Source organism: Carlito syrichta, unplaced genomic scaffold (assembly GCF_000164805.1).
Source record: "Carlito syrichta isolate Samal-C Ts95f unplaced genomic scaffold, Tarsius_syrichta-2.0.1 Scaffold308195, whole genome shotgun sequence".
NCBI lineage: Eukaryota > Metazoa > Chordata > Mammalia > Primates > Tarsiidae > Carlito > Carlito syrichta.
In genome coordinates, this window is record NW_007252291.1 from 36,289 (window position 1) to 51,109 (window position 14,821).

Genomic DNA, 14,821 nt, shown 5'->3' on the forward strand with positions numbered 1-14,821 from the left:
GGGGGGGGTGGAAAGTGGCTTGGGTGGGAGGGAGCCAGATTGGGGCGGAGGGAGTTTACAGGAAGCAGACAGGGCTAATGTCGAAGCCGAATTCCTGGTCTGGGGCGCCAACGTCCAAGGGGGCCACATCGATGATGGGCAAGCGAGAGGTCTTGGTGGTTTTGTATTCGATCACTGTCTTGCCCCAGGCTCCGGTGTGACTCTGGGGTGGAGCGGAGACAAGGAGGGGGGGCATTACCAAGTGGGAGTGACGGAGAGGGCACCATGTCCAGCGGTCGGAAGGGCCCAAGCTCCGGGAGGGGGCCCTGCCGGGGGACTCGGGGGACTCACCGTGCAGCCGTCGACGGTGACGCTGTAAGTGAAGCGGCTGTTGCCCTCGGCGCGGATTTCTATCTCGTTGGAGCCCTGAAGGAGCAGGGCCTTCTTGAGGTTGCCTGTCTGCTGGTCCATGTAGGCCACGCTGTTCTTGCAGTGGTAGGTGATGTTCTGGGAGGCCTCGGTGGACATCAGGCGCAGGAAGGTCAGCTGGATGGCCACATCGGCAGGGTCGGAGCCCTCACTGCCATACTCGAACTGCGGGAGGGAGGAGGGAGAAGTGAGCGGCCATGCCGGAGCCTCTCGTCCTGGCCCCCCTCCCCGGAGTCTTCTGAGATCAGTCTGGGAAGCCCTTACATCAGGAGGGGTGTCACTTGCCCACAGGTAGCCTGTGCCTGAGTCAGTATCAGAGACCCAGGACTCCTGCCTCCCGGCCCAGCTTGGTCCTTGACACTCAGCAGAGGCCTGTCCGTTATAGGATTCCATGCCCCTTCCGAGCACTGGGCTCGTCCCCCTCTTGGGCCCAGCTCGCGCACCTGGAATCCATCGGTCATACTCTCGCCGAACCAGACGTGCCTCTTGTCCTTGGGGTTCTGGCTGATGTACCAGTTCTTCTGGGCCACGCTGGGCTGAGTGGGGTACACGCAGGTCTCACCAGTCTCCATGTTGCAGAAGACCTTGATGGCGTCCAGGTTGCAGCCTTGGTTGGGGTCAATCCAGTACTCTCCTGCAATGGAGCGGGCCAAGGTGGAGTGAGGGGGGGGTGACCAGCACCATATGGGGGGCACATCTAGGCATGGGGACCCTGGCATGGAAGGAGGAGGGGAAGGAGGCAGCTCGGGCAGGCCCTCACCGCTCTTCCAATCGGAGTGGCACATCTTGAGGTCACGGCAGGTGCGAGCGGGGTTCTTGCGGCTGCCTTCGGGGCTCCGGATGTTCTCGATCTGCTGGCTCAGGCTCTTGAGGGTGGTGTCCACCTCGAGGTCACGGTCACGGACCACATTGGCATCATCAGCCCGGTAGTAGCGGCCGCCAGGGTCAGACTTCTCTTGAGGTGGCTGGGGCATGAAGCTGAAGTCGAAACCGCCGCTGGGAGGACCAGGGGGGCCAGGGGGTCCGGGTGGGCCGGGGGGACCCTGCACAGAGAAGGAAGAGAGTGGGGTTTACCAGCATCCAAGTGCTCTGGGGGCTGGAGGACTATGAGGCAGAGGGGGTGAGGGGCTACGTACAACAGGACCAGCATCGCCAGTGCGACCGCGGGGACCAGGGGGCCCAATGGGGCCAGGGAGACCGTTGAGTCCATCTTTGCCAGCAGCACCAGCAGAGCCAGGGGGACCCTAGAGGGGGAGAAACAGTTGGAGAAAGACTGCCAGAAGGCCTGGAGAAGCCCTTCGCCCTCCAGGGGTTCTGGTCCCACAGCCTCAGAGCCCGCCTCTGCCTCTTTCTCCAAGGATGTCATCACTCATTCCTTTAGCTGGGCCAGGAGACATTTTGTAGAGGAAGGAGGGGGGAGCGGGGAGGTCGAGGCTGGATCCAGTTGTTCAGGACTTTTCTTCCCTTGCCCATTCCCTGTCCCTGAACCCTTCTCCAGAGAGAGGAGGGATGCCTGGGTCCCGGGCAAAGGGCCCCAGGTGAGCCGGGGCTTGGGACCTAGGAAGAGGAGATGGAAGGGATGACTTACTCGGGGACCAGCAGGACCAGAAGCTCCAGAGGGACCTTGTTCACCAGAAGAGCCCTGGAAGACAGATTCAAAGGCGATTCAGGCCCAGCGTGAGTCAAATGCAGTCAGGCCACTGAGGGGAAGCGTGAGCAACCCGAACCCCCTTGTTATTCTAGACATCTAGCCCCAGTGTCCCTAGGTTAAGACCCCTCCCACAATCCTTCCCTGTGCGCCTCTCACCCCCTCAGAAGCTACTCAGAAAGGCCTGTAAATCTTCACTCCTAGTCGAGAGGAGTCAGAATAACTATGCAGAGGGGGTCACTGAGGCAAAGCCCCCCCATCACATGGAACAGCATAGGGACTGGGAGGGACTTGGCATACTCACAGGAGGGCCAGGGGGACCCTGCAGACCAGGCATGCCACGGTGACCCTTTATGCCTCTGTCGCCCTGTTCGCCTGCCTCACCCTTGTCACCACGGGGGCCTTGGGGACCCTAGAAGAGAGGAGGGGACAGGCTGTCAAGTGGAAGTTCTGTTGACACCAAGCAGGGCACTGTCCACACCTGCACAAGAGTTCTGAGGATATGGAGGACAGAGTAGAGTACTTACAGCGGGGCCACGGGCACCAGCAGGGCCGATGGGACCAGCAGGGCCAGCAGGACCCTAAGGAGAGCAGAGTGAGCATCAGATTCTGGCCAGGGGGTGCTGAGGCTGGGGCAGCACAGCCTGACTGCAGGACGAACCCCTGTCAGCTGGACCCCTTTTTCCTCAGACCCTTCCCACTGTGGCTGTCTCTCCTGACCCTCAGGTCACCTCCCCAGAGCGGGCTTCACATGAGCTGGGGCCAAACCCATTCCTCGGGGGACTTGAGATACTGTCCAGGAGACAGGGCTGGAGGCTAAGTTTTAACTCAGGTTTTACAGGGAGGTCAAGGCCCCCTAAATCTTGCAAGACCCTCCTTCCTCCCCCAGCCTGGGTCAAGTCAGACATCCATTCTCCAGCCTCTAAGCCAAACTAGAAAGCCCCAAGCCTGACCAGAAGCAGAGAGCCAGAGCCCAGCTACTTACAGTCTCACCACGATCACCACCCTTGCCAGCGGGACCGACGGGGCCAGGGGCACCAGGAGCACCAGGAGCACCAGGGGGTCCAGAGGGGCCAGTCTCACCACGGTCACCCTGGGAGGGGAGGGTGGGGGAATATGGGTCAGCCCCAGCTGCCGGGGCAGGAAAGCAGTGGGCAGGGCTGTGACCCTGGGGTGTGGCCATCTTACCTTGGCGCCAGGAGCACCATCCCGTCCAGGAGAGCCTTCGCCACCAGGAGCTCCCTGCAGAGAGAGCGAGAAGTAAGAGGCATCCCGGGAGGACGGCTCGGGCGAGGGGCACATTGGCCATGCTGAGGTCCCTGGCGGGGGGCTGGAGATGGCTCACCTCCCGTCCAGATTCACCAGGGGGTCCAGCCAATCCAGGGGGGCCCATGGGACCAGGGGGACCACGTTCGCCACTTGCTCCAGAAGGACCTTGTTTGCCGGGTTCACCCTAGGAGAGAAGAAAGAGTCAGGCCAGATGTAGGGTGAGGTTGGGCCCTCGAGCCCCCTGAGTTCATCTCCACCAAGTCTGTCCCCTTAGCTCCATCACCCCCATCCTGTGCCCTCCAAGTGCTGTGATGGTTTTTCTCAGGGTGCTCCAAGGGGAGGGGTCACTCACAGAGGGGCCAGGAAGACCGGGGAAGCCTCTTTCTCCTCTCTGACCGGGCAGGCCAACCACACCACGCTGTCCAGCAATACCCTGAGGTCCAGGAGTCCCAGGAGCACCCTGTGGGAGACAGACAGGGATGACGTGCCTTGCAGAAGCACAGGGACCACGCCCCAGCTCTGGACACCTCCGGGCTGCAGAGATCTGAACCGGTACTTACAGCAGGGCCATCAGCACCAGGGGATCCTTTCTCACCAGAGGGGCCGGGGGGACCAGGGGGGCCAACTTCACCAGGACGGCCAGCAGGGCCAGTCTCACCACGGACACCTTTGCCGCCTTCTTTGCCAGCGGGGCCAGGGGGACCAGGGGGGCCAGCATTTCCCTGGACGGGGAGAAAAGGGGCTATCAGACTCCAGTGGAGTCTAAGACCTTGAGGTCTATGCTGGCTTCACATCCTCCTGAGAGCCTGAGCCCGCCACCCCCATCCTAGGGCAGTGGACTCCACCATGGAGACTTACAGAGGGGCCAGGGGGGCCAACTCGGCCAGCAGCACCAGGGAAACCAGTAGCACCCTGGCAGGAGAGAACACAGGAGCAGAGTCAGAGGGAGAACTGCCAACTCACCTGACCCAGCCGCCCTCAGTTCCGAGCGCGGCCAGGAGCGGGTCAGTGGGAAGACAGATGATACTCACAGGGGGACCAGCACTGCCACGAGCACCTTTGGGTCCAGGAGCACCAACGTTACCCTGCAGGAGAGCACAGACACGTCAAGTCCTGGGCCAGTCCAGGGTCTGGCATGCCAGCGTCTTGGGGCGCAGAGGGCGGGCTACTCACAATGGGGCCAGGGGGTCCAGAGGGTCCAGCAGGGCCAGGGGCACCAGCATCGCCTTTAGCACCGGCATCGCCAGGTTCGCCTTTAGCACCAGGTTGGCCATCAGCACCCTGGGGGAGGAGAGCCATGAGTGGAGGGAGGGAGGCCGGAGGTTCCACAGGGTTGGGGGAGGAGGGGTCACCAGAGGCAGGAAGATGCTTGGATGGGAGAGAGTCCCTCCCACCCTCCTCTCCCCACTCATTCCGTCACTCAGGTCCCACTGGTGATGGAAATGAAGGGGGTCTTGGTACTCACAGGGGGGCCAGCGAAGCCAGCAGGGCCAGGGGGACCAGGCTCACCACGGTCTCCCTAGAAGAAGAGGAGGCACATTGAGAGATGCCCTGGCATGGTGACGGGGGAGTGGGTGGAGTGGAGGGGCGAGGGGTGGAGGGACAGGAACAGGGGTGCAACGTGAGAGAGAGAAGGACCGAGAATGAGGTCTCATCAGGGTCTTCTGTACTTACGGGGGCACCACGAGCTCCAGTGGGACCAGCAGGGCCGCTGGGACCACTCTCGCCCTAAATGGGAAGGACAAGAGGCTCAGGGTCAGTGGGCCCACCCTGCGCACTCTTGGCAGAAGACCCCAGCTGAGCCCCCCACCCTCTGTTTCTCAAGCTTCCTGGGTCACCAGCTCAGTTTGGCAGGACCTGTCCCACCCTCCCCCTCACAGAGCCATGCCCAGGCTTGCTGGGGAGGCACTGAGTTAGGGAAGAAGGTGGGGGGGGGGGGGGCGGGGTATGGCCACCTCACCTTGTCACCAGCAGCACCAGCAGGGCCAGGAGGACCAATGGGGCCAGTCAGACCACGGCCGCCATCTTTGCCAGGAGCACCATCAGCACCTTTGGGACCACCGTCGCCCTAAAGACATGGAAAAGCCTGAGATTTCGGGCGAGGAGGCAACCTCTAGTGCTCAGCTTGTGTCTGGAACCCCTGAGCGGCCCTCCCCAGCTCCGCCTCCACCTGTGCCAAGGATGCTAGGTCCTTTTAGGGGAAAAGTGCCTGATGGGACTCAGGTGGAGCCTAGATGAAGAGGTTTTGACTTGCTTTGCGGGCTAAATAAGGGAGCCTCCATCAAGTAGATGTTCCCCTCCCCTCCACCTCTCATCACCATGGCAACTGATGGGGAGAGACAGGCCTGGACCACAGGTGGAGGATTCGTCAGCATAGGCCAGAGGGGAGGATGATTAAGGCAAGGAAGAAAAGATGCCAGGGGGAAAGAGAGACGCTGAAGGATCTAAGGAAGGGGGAGAGAGGAGAGCCTCGGAAGGCACAGGGGAGTGGGAGCTTGACTTACTCTGTCACCCTTAGGGCCTGGAAGTCCGGGGGCTCCACGCTCACCAGGCATTCCCTGAAGACCAGGGGCGCCTTGGCCACCAGGGGCTCCAGGGGCACCAGCATCACCCTGTGTGGCAACCAAGAAGACTGGAGTGAAGCCGGGGGTCCCGGAATGGGTGGCAGCCCCGAGCCCCCTCTTGACATCTTCCGGGCTTGGTTCCAAGGCCAAAGACAGTCCTTGAGAAAAAACTCACAGCCCAGACTTCAGGCTGCACGTGGGCCCCCAGTGTGGCCTTGTCCCCCCATGTGCCCCACGTCTCTGTGGCTTTGGTCACAGTCAGTCACCCCCTGCAAGTGGAGGGACGAGACTGGCCGCCATGGAAGGGGCAGCCGGCCGGAACCCCTTCCATGACACCCTTACCTTAGCACCATCATTGCCAGGAGAACCATTGGACCCGCGGGGACCGGCAGGTCCGGGGGGACCTTGTACACCACGCTCGCCGGGGAAACCTCTCTCGCCCTGGAAGGGAAAGGTAGGGTGCATGATGGTTGCTCCAGGGTCAGGGCCGAGGGCTTGGCATCTTGATGGGGACAGTGAGAGGCTCTACTTACTCTTGCTCCAGAGGGGCCAGGGGCACCAAGGTCTCCAGGAACACCCTGAGGGGGAGGGAGGAACAGGCAGTGAGCAAAATCAACTGGCCCACCCCACCGGAAAGCCCTGCTGTCTCTCCTCCTGGGGCCTGGCCCCAGGGGAACCTTTTCTCAGCACTGAACTGGGAACATCCTAAACAGCCCGTCTATTCTTCCTTGGGATATGTCAAAGGCCTCCCCATCCCCAGACTTAGGACCAGAATTTCTAATTAGAAGCAATGAGGGAATGTCAGAGGATTCCAGCAGCTCTTAAATCGCCCACACTAGAAGCCATGCAGCTCCCTCTGTGTCGTTCCCTTCATGATAGGAAGTTCTTCCTGGCATCTAACCTTGATCCCCCTAGCTAATGGTTGTCTGACTAGCGAGTAGCGGTGGCCTTGGTCACTGTAGTGGCCTCTGTATTCCCTGCATTCCCCAGGCCTCCGGTCAGTTGTGCCATCTCACCTGTTCGCCAGGCTTGCCTCCTTCACCGGGAGGACCAGAGGGGCCAGGGAGACCCTGTAGGTGGCAGATGGTGGAGGGAAGAGAGAGGGTTTAGGATCTGGAAGAGGACAAAGAGGTTTCTTTCCCCCACCACCAGCACCACGCCAGCCACAGGCCTCACCTGGAATCCGGGGGAGCCAGCAGGGCCTTGTTCACCTCTCTCACCAGCGGGACCCTGCGTGCAGAGAGCACTGTGGTCACGGGAAGGCCGAGGGGAGGAGAGCCAGGGAGTGAATCCTGTTTCCTGCTCCCCAGGGCTCCCCGTCGGGGACACTTACAGAAGGGCCGGGGGGTCCTTGAGCTCCAGCTTCTCCATCTTTGCCAGGAGCACCCTGTGGGGAAAGAGAGAAGAGCTCAGGGCGGCCAGGTCCCGGGGCAGCTGGGAAAGAAGGGCAGGTGGTGGACTGGGGGCTCCTGACGTCCTTGTGAGGGCTAGGCCTCACACTGCTCCTGTGGGCAGGGAGATGTGGCAGGGGCCGGAAGGGGACAGGGACTGAAAGGAGATACTTACAATAGCGCCAGCAGGTCCGGGGACACCTCGTTCTCCAGCTTTGCCGGGCTCTCCCTGGGGAGAGAGGGAGTTGGGGTTGAGGAGGCTGAAGTGAGAAGCTTCAGTGAGGCCCCCGGGTGCCTCCTGCTTCTTTTAGTGGAATTTTTTAAGGGGCTTTTTTTCAAAGGACTGCAGGCGCTGATTATGCACTTGGGTCCCTGGGCATGGCTCTGCTAGCTTTTCTTTCTTTCTTTCTTGCCTTATTTTTTTGAGTCGGGGTCTTCTCACTCTGTCACCCAGGCTGAGGCACAGTGGCAGGATCACAACTCACCACAGCCTCGACCTCCTGGGCTCAGGCAATCCTTGTGCCTCAGCCTCCTGAGTGGCTGGGACGACAGGTGTGTGCTACCACACCCGACTGATTTTTTTATTCTTATTTTTTGTAGAGACAAGATCTCGCTATGTTGCCCAGGCTGGTGTCGAACTCCTAGGCTCAAGTGATCCTTCCATCTCGGCCTCCCAAAGTGCTGGGATTACAGCCATGAACCACCGTGCCTGGCCTCTACTGGCGTTTCTTGTTTAGTCCCTTGCCTCTCTCTGAGCCCTCGCCCCAAGATGTCCTTTCAGGCTCCTTCTCCTTCCCCCACCCCTTTCAGGCTCCTTCTCCCTGTTCCCTGTCTGCTTTGCCCCGCCCTGAAAAGAGCTTTCATCTCCTCTGGTATCTCCTTTTGAACCTCAGAGAACCCACCAAGATTTGGGGGTGACTATCCCAGGAAAGGCCTGTCCCAGTTCTGTGGGGGAGTGGGGACACTGGCAACACTTATTTCCAGGGACACAGCAATGATCATGGAGGCTGGAGAAGTCTCCCGTTTTACAGATAGGGAGACTGAGGCCCAGAAAGGGGTAGTGAATGGTCACATGGTAGGTCAGCAACAAAGCTGAACCCAGAGCCCAAGCCTCTCGCCTCCCAGGTGTGTCTGTCCCTGGCTCTGTGTTGCTCCTCATGGAATACTCACAGCAGCACCTTTAGGTCCAGGGAATCCCATCACGCCAGCCTGACCACGGGCACCAGGGGGACCTGGGGGGCCAGGGCGACCATCTTGACCAGCGGGACCCTACGCACAGGAGGCATGAAAGCAGTGGTGAGGACAGCGGGAGGACAGATAGGAGGGTGGGAGGGGACTCAGGGGGAGTGATACTTACAGGGGGGCCAGTTTTGCCATCAGGACCGGGGCTGCCAGGGCTTCCAGTCAGACCCTAGGGGGAAGGCAGAGAGGCATGAGAAAGGTCGGGGGAGAATTGTGATGGAGGATGACTCCAGAAAGCCTCATCCCAGACCCCACACAGGAAGTCGGAGGCCTGGCCGAGCAGGGCTGAAGGGCTGGGGTCTCACCTTGGCTCCAGGCAGGCCAGCTTCACCAGGGCGACCAGCCTCACCAGGAGAACCTTTGGGGCCAGCAGGGCCAGGAGAGCCACGTTCGCCAGGAGCACCCTGGTTGAGGGGAAGGCACAGGAACAATTAGGGTCTCTAGTCTGGGTCTCTTGAATGTGGACTGGCATCGGCTTTCAGTTCGATGGGGCAGCTGGTTCAGGTGGGCTTGGAGGGGCATCAGTGGGGATGGGGCAGTCAAGGTGAGGCCGAGTGTGAAGTGGCACACACACATCTCTAGCTGCAGCGTGGAGCACTCATGGGGGCATGGGAGTGGGGGGGCATGGGAGGAGTGACCACACAGGAAGAGAAGGATGATGCCGAGGGTCAGCAGGGCCAGCCCTCGCAGCCCTGAAGAGAGGCTACTTACCTTAGGACCAGCAACACCATCTGCACCAGGGAAGCCACGGCTACCGGGTCCACCCTGCAGAAGAAGAGGCCAGTGGGCTCAGAGTCACAGGGGCAGGTGTCAGGAGGTGCTGGAGGTAGAAGGTCGGAAGGGGAGGGCAAGGGCACTCACACGCTCGCCAGGGGGTCCAGGTAGGCCAGTGGGTCCAGGTTCACCTCGGGCTCCTCGTTTTCCTTCTTCTCCCGCAGGGCCAGGAGGTCCTTGAACTCCAGCGGGGCCCTGGAGAGGGCAGAAAGGAGGGGGCAGCCTGTGGTGAATGGCCATCTTGATGCCAGCCCCAGAACTTCAAGGGCGCCTTCCAGGGCTGGGTGGGCTGGGCTGCAGGAGGGATGGCAGGGGGACTTACGGGCTCTCCCTTGGCACCAGGGTCTCCTTTGTTGCCAGGAGCACCAGGTTCGCCCTGTGTAGGGGGAGAAGAAGTAGACAGGCTGAGAGTCGGGGTAGCTTCCTGCTTCTCAGACAAGGGCCACGCTGGAGCCAGGGCTTGGGGTGAACAGAGGAGAGGTCTGTACTTACGCTGTTACCCTTGGGACCGGGAGGGCCACCAGGGCCCTGGGGTCCAGAGGGGCCTCGGGCACCGGGGAAGCCAGGAGCACCAGCAATACCAGGAGCACCCTGTGGGAGACAGACAAACAGCTGAGCCCAGGAGCGGAGGGCACGGGGCAAGTGGGAGGGAGGCACCAGGGGCAGGACTGGAAACTGGCAGGATACTTACATTGGCACCTTTGCCACCAGGTTGTCCATCAGCACCAGGATTTCCCTGTGGCACAGAGAAAGAAGCGTGAGTGACAGGCAAGGATTCTGAAATTGGAAAGTGGTGCAGGGGACCTCTAGGAGGGGACACTTACAGCAGGGCCAGCAGCACCAGCAGGGCCAGGGGGGCCGGGCTCACCACGCACACCCTGGGGACCTTCAGAGCCTCGGGCTCCTTGGGGACCAGCTTCACCCTAGATCAGAAGAGAGGACATGTCAGAAGCCAGCTTGGGGAAGCCAACCTCACCTCTGGATGGCAGGGGGAGAGGGCACTGGGACAGGAGCCCAAGAATCAGGACTCTGAGATCAGAGAAGGGTACCTCAGGACAAAGGTGTCAGAGAATAGACTTCTCTCCTGCCACTCTGGGTCCCTTTGGTTTGGGGAGCAGGGAGACACCCACCTCTTGGCCTGGGAGACTCATGCTTAGAGGAGGGAAGGGGTCTCACCTTAGCACCGCCAGCACCGGGGAAGCCAGGAGGACCAGCGGGGCCAGTGGGACCCTGTGAATGAGACGGAGCTGTTAGTAAGAGGGCAGGTGGCAGTCGCAAATCACACCCTGGGACAGAAAAAGTCCCGGGGTTCAAACCAGCATGGCTGCCCCTGGTGTCAGCTCAGAGAGCAGACACCGAGACCCCTCTCCATGATGGGTCCTAGGAGATCATACTCACAGGGGGTCCAGCAGCACCAGTAGCACCATCGTTTCCACGAGCACCCTGCAGGGGAGAGGGGAAGCCCCGGGTGAGTCCCGTGAGCCAGTCCCTCCCAGAGCCCAGGGATTCCCGCAAGGGACCAGGAGTACTTACAGCAGGGCCAGAGGGGCCAGGGCGACCTCTCTCACCAGGCAGACCACGGGGACCCTGACAACAAAAACAAGAGAAGTCAAACGGGATGATGGGAGACCGCCCCTCCCCCAGGCCCCCATCTTGTCCCTGCCCCCTTCCCCCCGTCCTCCGGACCCAGGCACACTCACCATCTGCCCGGGAGCTCCGTTTTCACCAGGGCTGCCAGGCTCACCCTACGGAGCAGAGAACAAAGAGTGAGAAATTCATTCACGGTGGGACTGGGGGTGGGATGCAGAGGCCATGACATTCAACCTCTTACCTTGGGACCAGCAGGACCGGCATCTCCCTTGGCACCATCCAAACCACTGAAACCCTGAGATAGGAAGGAGGGACCAGGTGAGAGTCTGTGGACTACCTTGATACCCACCCAGACCTGAGAAGGAGCCTTGGGAGGTCACCACAGCCATCCCCAAGTCGCTGAGCTAGACTAAGCTCTTACTCAGTCCCTTTTGGGGAACTCCTTCCCCATGGAGGGAAATGCCTTCGATGGCTACACTCTATCCCTTGGGACCTCCGTAGCTGCGACCCGCCATGATGTACACCAGGATCCTTTGGAGGGAGGGACTGCAAGGGTCGGATGGGAGGGGTTTGGGGGCTTAGATGACTCAAAGGGGACTCACTCTGTGTCCCTTCAATCCGGGAAGGCCAGCTGTTCCAGGCAATCCCCGAGCACCCTGGAGAGAAGAGACAAGGAAGGGTCAATAGAATACACTGTGGAGCCAGCACCCAGATGAAGCCCAAATGCAGGGAAGCCCCAGGGTCCAGTCACACCCCCTGCTCACCTGAGGTCCAGGAGGCCCACGCTCACCAGGACGACCAGGCTTTCCAGCTTCACCCTGAGAGGGAGAGAAAAAGCCCATCATGCCCATGCCCCTCAGTGCCGGAACATTGGGGAAGGTCTCAGTCTTCTTGGGCTTGTTGCAGAGCAGGTTGGGGGGCCCCAAATCTTTCTTTGAATCTAGAGCTCACTTGAAATCTATGTGCAACCTTTGCTTGCTCAGAAATCTGAGGAATTTCTGATGACTTCTGTCACCAGCACGTTAATCTCACTCTCTGCCCACCAATCTGCCCCCAAGGGACAGGGTTGGGATGGCTTTAAGGCGGCTGGGGTGAGGGAGGAACAGTCACCCTCTGGGGGAGATAGGGGAAACATCCCACTCAGGGCAAAGATCACTGCTCGAGCTGGGGGGAGGGAACGTCAGAAATCATCTGCCCTCCTTCTTCTAGGCATCATCCACAAAGGCAGTGGGGACATAAGAGTGGAGACTACAGGACTCAACCCAGGGAAGCCACGGGGTCAGACGGCGTCTTCTCGCTGGGGTTACTTACATCGTCTCCGTTCTTGCCAGGGGGGCCAGGGGGACCACGAGGACCCATGGGACCCTAGAGAAGATGGGAGAGCAGGTTGGAATCCTCAGAATGTGGGAAAAACAAGGGGATGGTTGAGGGATTGGGAAAAGGAGTGAGGGAGAGCCCAGTGGGGCTTCTTCCATAGGAGAGTCTGTGTCAGGAGAGGGCGTGTGCATCTGCCTAGAGAGGACTTACTGAGGCTCCAGGCTCGCCAGGTTCACCAGGGGGACCTTGGAAGCCTTGGGGACCCTGGAGGACAAGGAGAGAAAGATGGGGTTAGACAGGCAGGTCCCGCCCACCTTCCCCTGCTCGCCAAGAGGTTGCTGAGCACCTTCCCTGCCCTCATCTCCCTCTTCCCTCCAAAAACCCGAAACCCAAGGAGGTATATAAAGAACTCCTGGATACTCACAGGTGCGCCAGGGGGACCAGGGAGACCACGGGGACCAGAAGGACCCTACAGAAGAAGAAGAAACGGGGCCATGGTGATCCCTCTGTGGGAAAGCCCAATGCAAGTATCAAATTGCGACCTCCCATTCTCTCTGTTGGGATCACCCAGGTGCCCTGCATCCACACTGGGCCAGATCTGAGGTCCTAAAGGTGGTCTCTACCTCCCAAGCCATCTACACCAGCCCCACATGCCCGTCTCTTCCGGATCCCCAGCCACTCCCCTTCTGTCATCCCAGCTCCCCCTGGTGGCTCACCATGGGGCCAGGCACGGAAATTCCAGCTGATTTCTCATCATAGCCATAAGACATCTGGGGAGCAAAATTCTAGGAAAAAAACAAGATGAATTGGGGTCAGGACAGTGAATTGAAAGGCAGAAGACAGTACCCGTAATGGGACAAACCGGCATCATGTGCTTCCGAATGCCATGCGCCGAGGATTGTGAGACAGTCCCGCCAAAAATGTATCATCAGATTCAAATCTAATTAGACAATCCCAAACTGAGGGTGGGTCTACAACACAACAGGACTCTTCAAAACCTTTCAGTGTGGTGAAAGAAAAAGAAAGCCGAGAAACATGCCACAATCGTGGAAACTAAACAGACACGACAGTTAAACGCAATTTATCATCCTGGACTGGATCCTGGAGCCGGAGGGAAAAAATTCTATAAAGGACATTATTGGGACCTCAGTGAGCTTCGGGTATGGTCTTTACATTAGGCAGCTGTGCTGGATCAACGTTAAATTTCCCAAATTTAATCATCATGCTATGACCACCTAAGAGAATGCTCTTGTTCTTAGGGAGAACACATTGGAGTTTTTAGGAACAAAAGGGTATATTGGCAAATTACTCTTAAATGGTTCCAAAAAGCTGATATGGAAACAAACACGCTGATTAAGCACAGTGACAGACTGTGAGGGATATAAAAGATTCTTCGCGCTATCCTGACAACTTTTCTGTAAGTTTGAAATTATTTCAAAATATAAAATTACGTCATCTGCCAAAACCCCACAACAAAACAGAGCGGGGGGGGGGGACACACAGGGCCTCTCCACTTACTCCTCCGAGGCCAGGGGGTCCGGGAGGCCCAGGGGGTCCGGGGGGTCCGGGAAGTCCAGGCTGTCCAGGGATGCCATCTCTGCCAGGGGGGCCAGCGGGTCCCTGCGGGGGAGAAGGGCCGGCCCTGATGAGTGGGGCCGGAAGCCACGCCCACCTACCACCCCCGACGGCAGAGGGGGTGCAACACTTACCCTTGGGCCTCGGGGGCCCGTGTCTCCCTTGGGTCCCTATAGGATGGGGGAGAACAAACAAAAGAGGCCGAGTTAGAGAAGGGAGGCCCGCGAGGGGTCACCGGCAGGGTGTCCAAAAACAAGAAAAGTCGAGGGCAGAGGATTACCTCGACTCCTGTGGTTTCTTGGACAGGTGACACTGGAGGGGGAAAGAGACGCGTGTTAGTGGCTGGGCTCGCCCACAGCGCCCCCGGCGGCGAGGCCTCCAAATCGCCGGGCCAGAGAGGCTCGCCTCAGCCCCACACGCCCCAGGCCCGGGGCCCAGCGCACCTGAGCTATCCGGGCAGACAGGACAGCACTCGCCCTCGGGGACTACCCCGCCGGGGCAGGTCTTGGACTTGTCACAGATCACGGCATCGCACAGCACCTTGCCGTTGTCGCAGACACAGATCCGGCAGGGCTCGGGTTTCCATACGTCTCGGTCATGGTACCTGAGGCCGTCCTGTACGCAGGTGACTGGTGGGACTGGGACACGTGGGGAAGAGGAGGGGCTGTCAGCAGCGCCCGAGACCCCCACCTCGGGGCTCCGGGGACCTCCGACTCTACCTGCCCTCTCCCCGGGTCTAAGAGGCACGACTTCGATTGTTCATTTTCCGCCCCTCCTCCCCTTTGCCCCTTTCCCCAAATCCTCCGAAGCTCCGCTGCTCCTCATCAGCGCCAGTGACAGCGCCGAGGCGCCCGGCCAGAGCGGCTATAACTCTTTCCAGTTCTCAGGAATTTAAACAAAGATTTAGGTCGCGGGTGCTTCCAACTCCAGCCTCAGCCCGTTGGCGTTGAAGCCAAGTGAAATAAAAAGTCATGGGGTGAAGGGGAGGGAGGGAGAGACTGGGAGGGGCCCCAGCAAGAGGGCAGGCTCGTGGGGAGGGGTTT

The 14,821-nt window shown here is 59.9% G+C and overlaps 1 protein-coding gene across 1 annotated transcript in view; it reads right to left on the reverse strand.

Annotated features, from left to right (window-relative positions):
• Positions 1 to 14,821, reverse strand: part of COL1A1 (collagen type I alpha 1 chain) — a 17,490-nt gene that overhangs the window by 1,346 nt on the left and 1,323 nt on the right. The window contains exons 2-51 of the mRNA XM_008065247.2: positions 14,222 to 14,416; positions 14,059 to 14,090; positions 13,913 to 13,948; positions 13,722 to 13,823; positions 12,920 to 12,988; positions 12,628 to 12,672; positions 12,414 to 12,467; positions 12,198 to 12,251; positions 11,651 to 11,704; positions 11,489 to 11,542; positions 11,128 to 11,181; positions 10,997 to 11,041; positions 10,830 to 10,883; positions 10,695 to 10,739; positions 10,473 to 10,526; positions 10,121 to 10,219; positions 9,988 to 10,032; positions 9,789 to 9,887; positions 9,619 to 9,672; positions 9,384 to 9,491; positions 9,234 to 9,287; positions 8,828 to 8,926; positions 8,638 to 8,691; positions 8,451 to 8,549; positions 7,456 to 7,509; positions 7,223 to 7,276; positions 7,066 to 7,119; positions 6,906 to 6,959; positions 6,423 to 6,467; positions 6,232 to 6,330; positions 5,830 to 5,937; positions 5,286 to 5,393; positions 5,000 to 5,053; positions 4,791 to 4,844; positions 4,499 to 4,606; positions 4,357 to 4,410; positions 4,184 to 4,237; positions 3,886 to 4,047; positions 3,678 to 3,785; positions 3,402 to 3,509; positions 3,245 to 3,298; positions 3,042 to 3,149; positions 2,584 to 2,637; positions 2,361 to 2,468; positions 1,997 to 2,050; positions 1,545 to 1,652; positions 1,169 to 1,451; positions 852 to 1,042; positions 331 to 573; positions 1 to 202 (exon numbers count right to left, since the gene is read on the reverse strand). The exon at positions 1 to 202 is cut by the window's left edge and continues 1,346 nt beyond it. Coding sequence (XP_008063438.1) covers positions 56 to 202; positions 331 to 573; positions 852 to 1,042; positions 1,169 to 1,451; positions 1,545 to 1,652; positions 1,997 to 2,050; positions 2,361 to 2,468; positions 2,584 to 2,637; positions 3,042 to 3,149; positions 3,245 to 3,298; positions 3,402 to 3,509; positions 3,678 to 3,785; positions 3,886 to 4,047; positions 4,184 to 4,237; positions 4,357 to 4,410; positions 4,499 to 4,606; positions 4,791 to 4,844; positions 5,000 to 5,053; positions 5,286 to 5,393; positions 5,830 to 5,937; positions 6,232 to 6,330; positions 6,423 to 6,467; positions 6,906 to 6,959; positions 7,066 to 7,119; positions 7,223 to 7,276; positions 7,456 to 7,509; positions 8,451 to 8,549; positions 8,638 to 8,691; positions 8,828 to 8,926; positions 9,234 to 9,287; positions 9,384 to 9,491; positions 9,619 to 9,672; positions 9,789 to 9,887; positions 9,988 to 10,032; positions 10,121 to 10,219; positions 10,473 to 10,526; positions 10,695 to 10,739; positions 10,830 to 10,883; positions 10,997 to 11,041; positions 11,128 to 11,181; positions 11,489 to 11,542; positions 11,651 to 11,704; positions 12,198 to 12,251; positions 12,414 to 12,467; positions 12,628 to 12,672; positions 12,920 to 12,988; positions 13,722 to 13,823; positions 13,913 to 13,948; positions 14,059 to 14,090; positions 14,222 to 14,416 — 4,286 coding nt within the window. The 3' untranslated portion in view covers positions 1 to 55. The remainder of the gene's footprint in view (positions 203 to 330; positions 574 to 851; positions 1,043 to 1,168; positions 1,452 to 1,544; positions 1,653 to 1,996; positions 2,051 to 2,360; positions 2,469 to 2,583; positions 2,638 to 3,041; positions 3,150 to 3,244; positions 3,299 to 3,401; positions 3,510 to 3,677; positions 3,786 to 3,885; positions 4,048 to 4,183; positions 4,238 to 4,356; positions 4,411 to 4,498; positions 4,607 to 4,790; positions 4,845 to 4,999; positions 5,054 to 5,285; positions 5,394 to 5,829; positions 5,938 to 6,231; positions 6,331 to 6,422; positions 6,468 to 6,905; positions 6,960 to 7,065; positions 7,120 to 7,222; positions 7,277 to 7,455; positions 7,510 to 8,450; positions 8,550 to 8,637; positions 8,692 to 8,827; positions 8,927 to 9,233; positions 9,288 to 9,383; positions 9,492 to 9,618; positions 9,673 to 9,788; positions 9,888 to 9,987; positions 10,033 to 10,120; positions 10,220 to 10,472; positions 10,527 to 10,694; positions 10,740 to 10,829; positions 10,884 to 10,996; positions 11,042 to 11,127; positions 11,182 to 11,488; positions 11,543 to 11,650; positions 11,705 to 12,197; positions 12,252 to 12,413; positions 12,468 to 12,627; positions 12,673 to 12,919; positions 12,989 to 13,721; positions 13,824 to 13,912; positions 13,949 to 14,058; positions 14,091 to 14,221; positions 14,417 to 14,821) is intronic.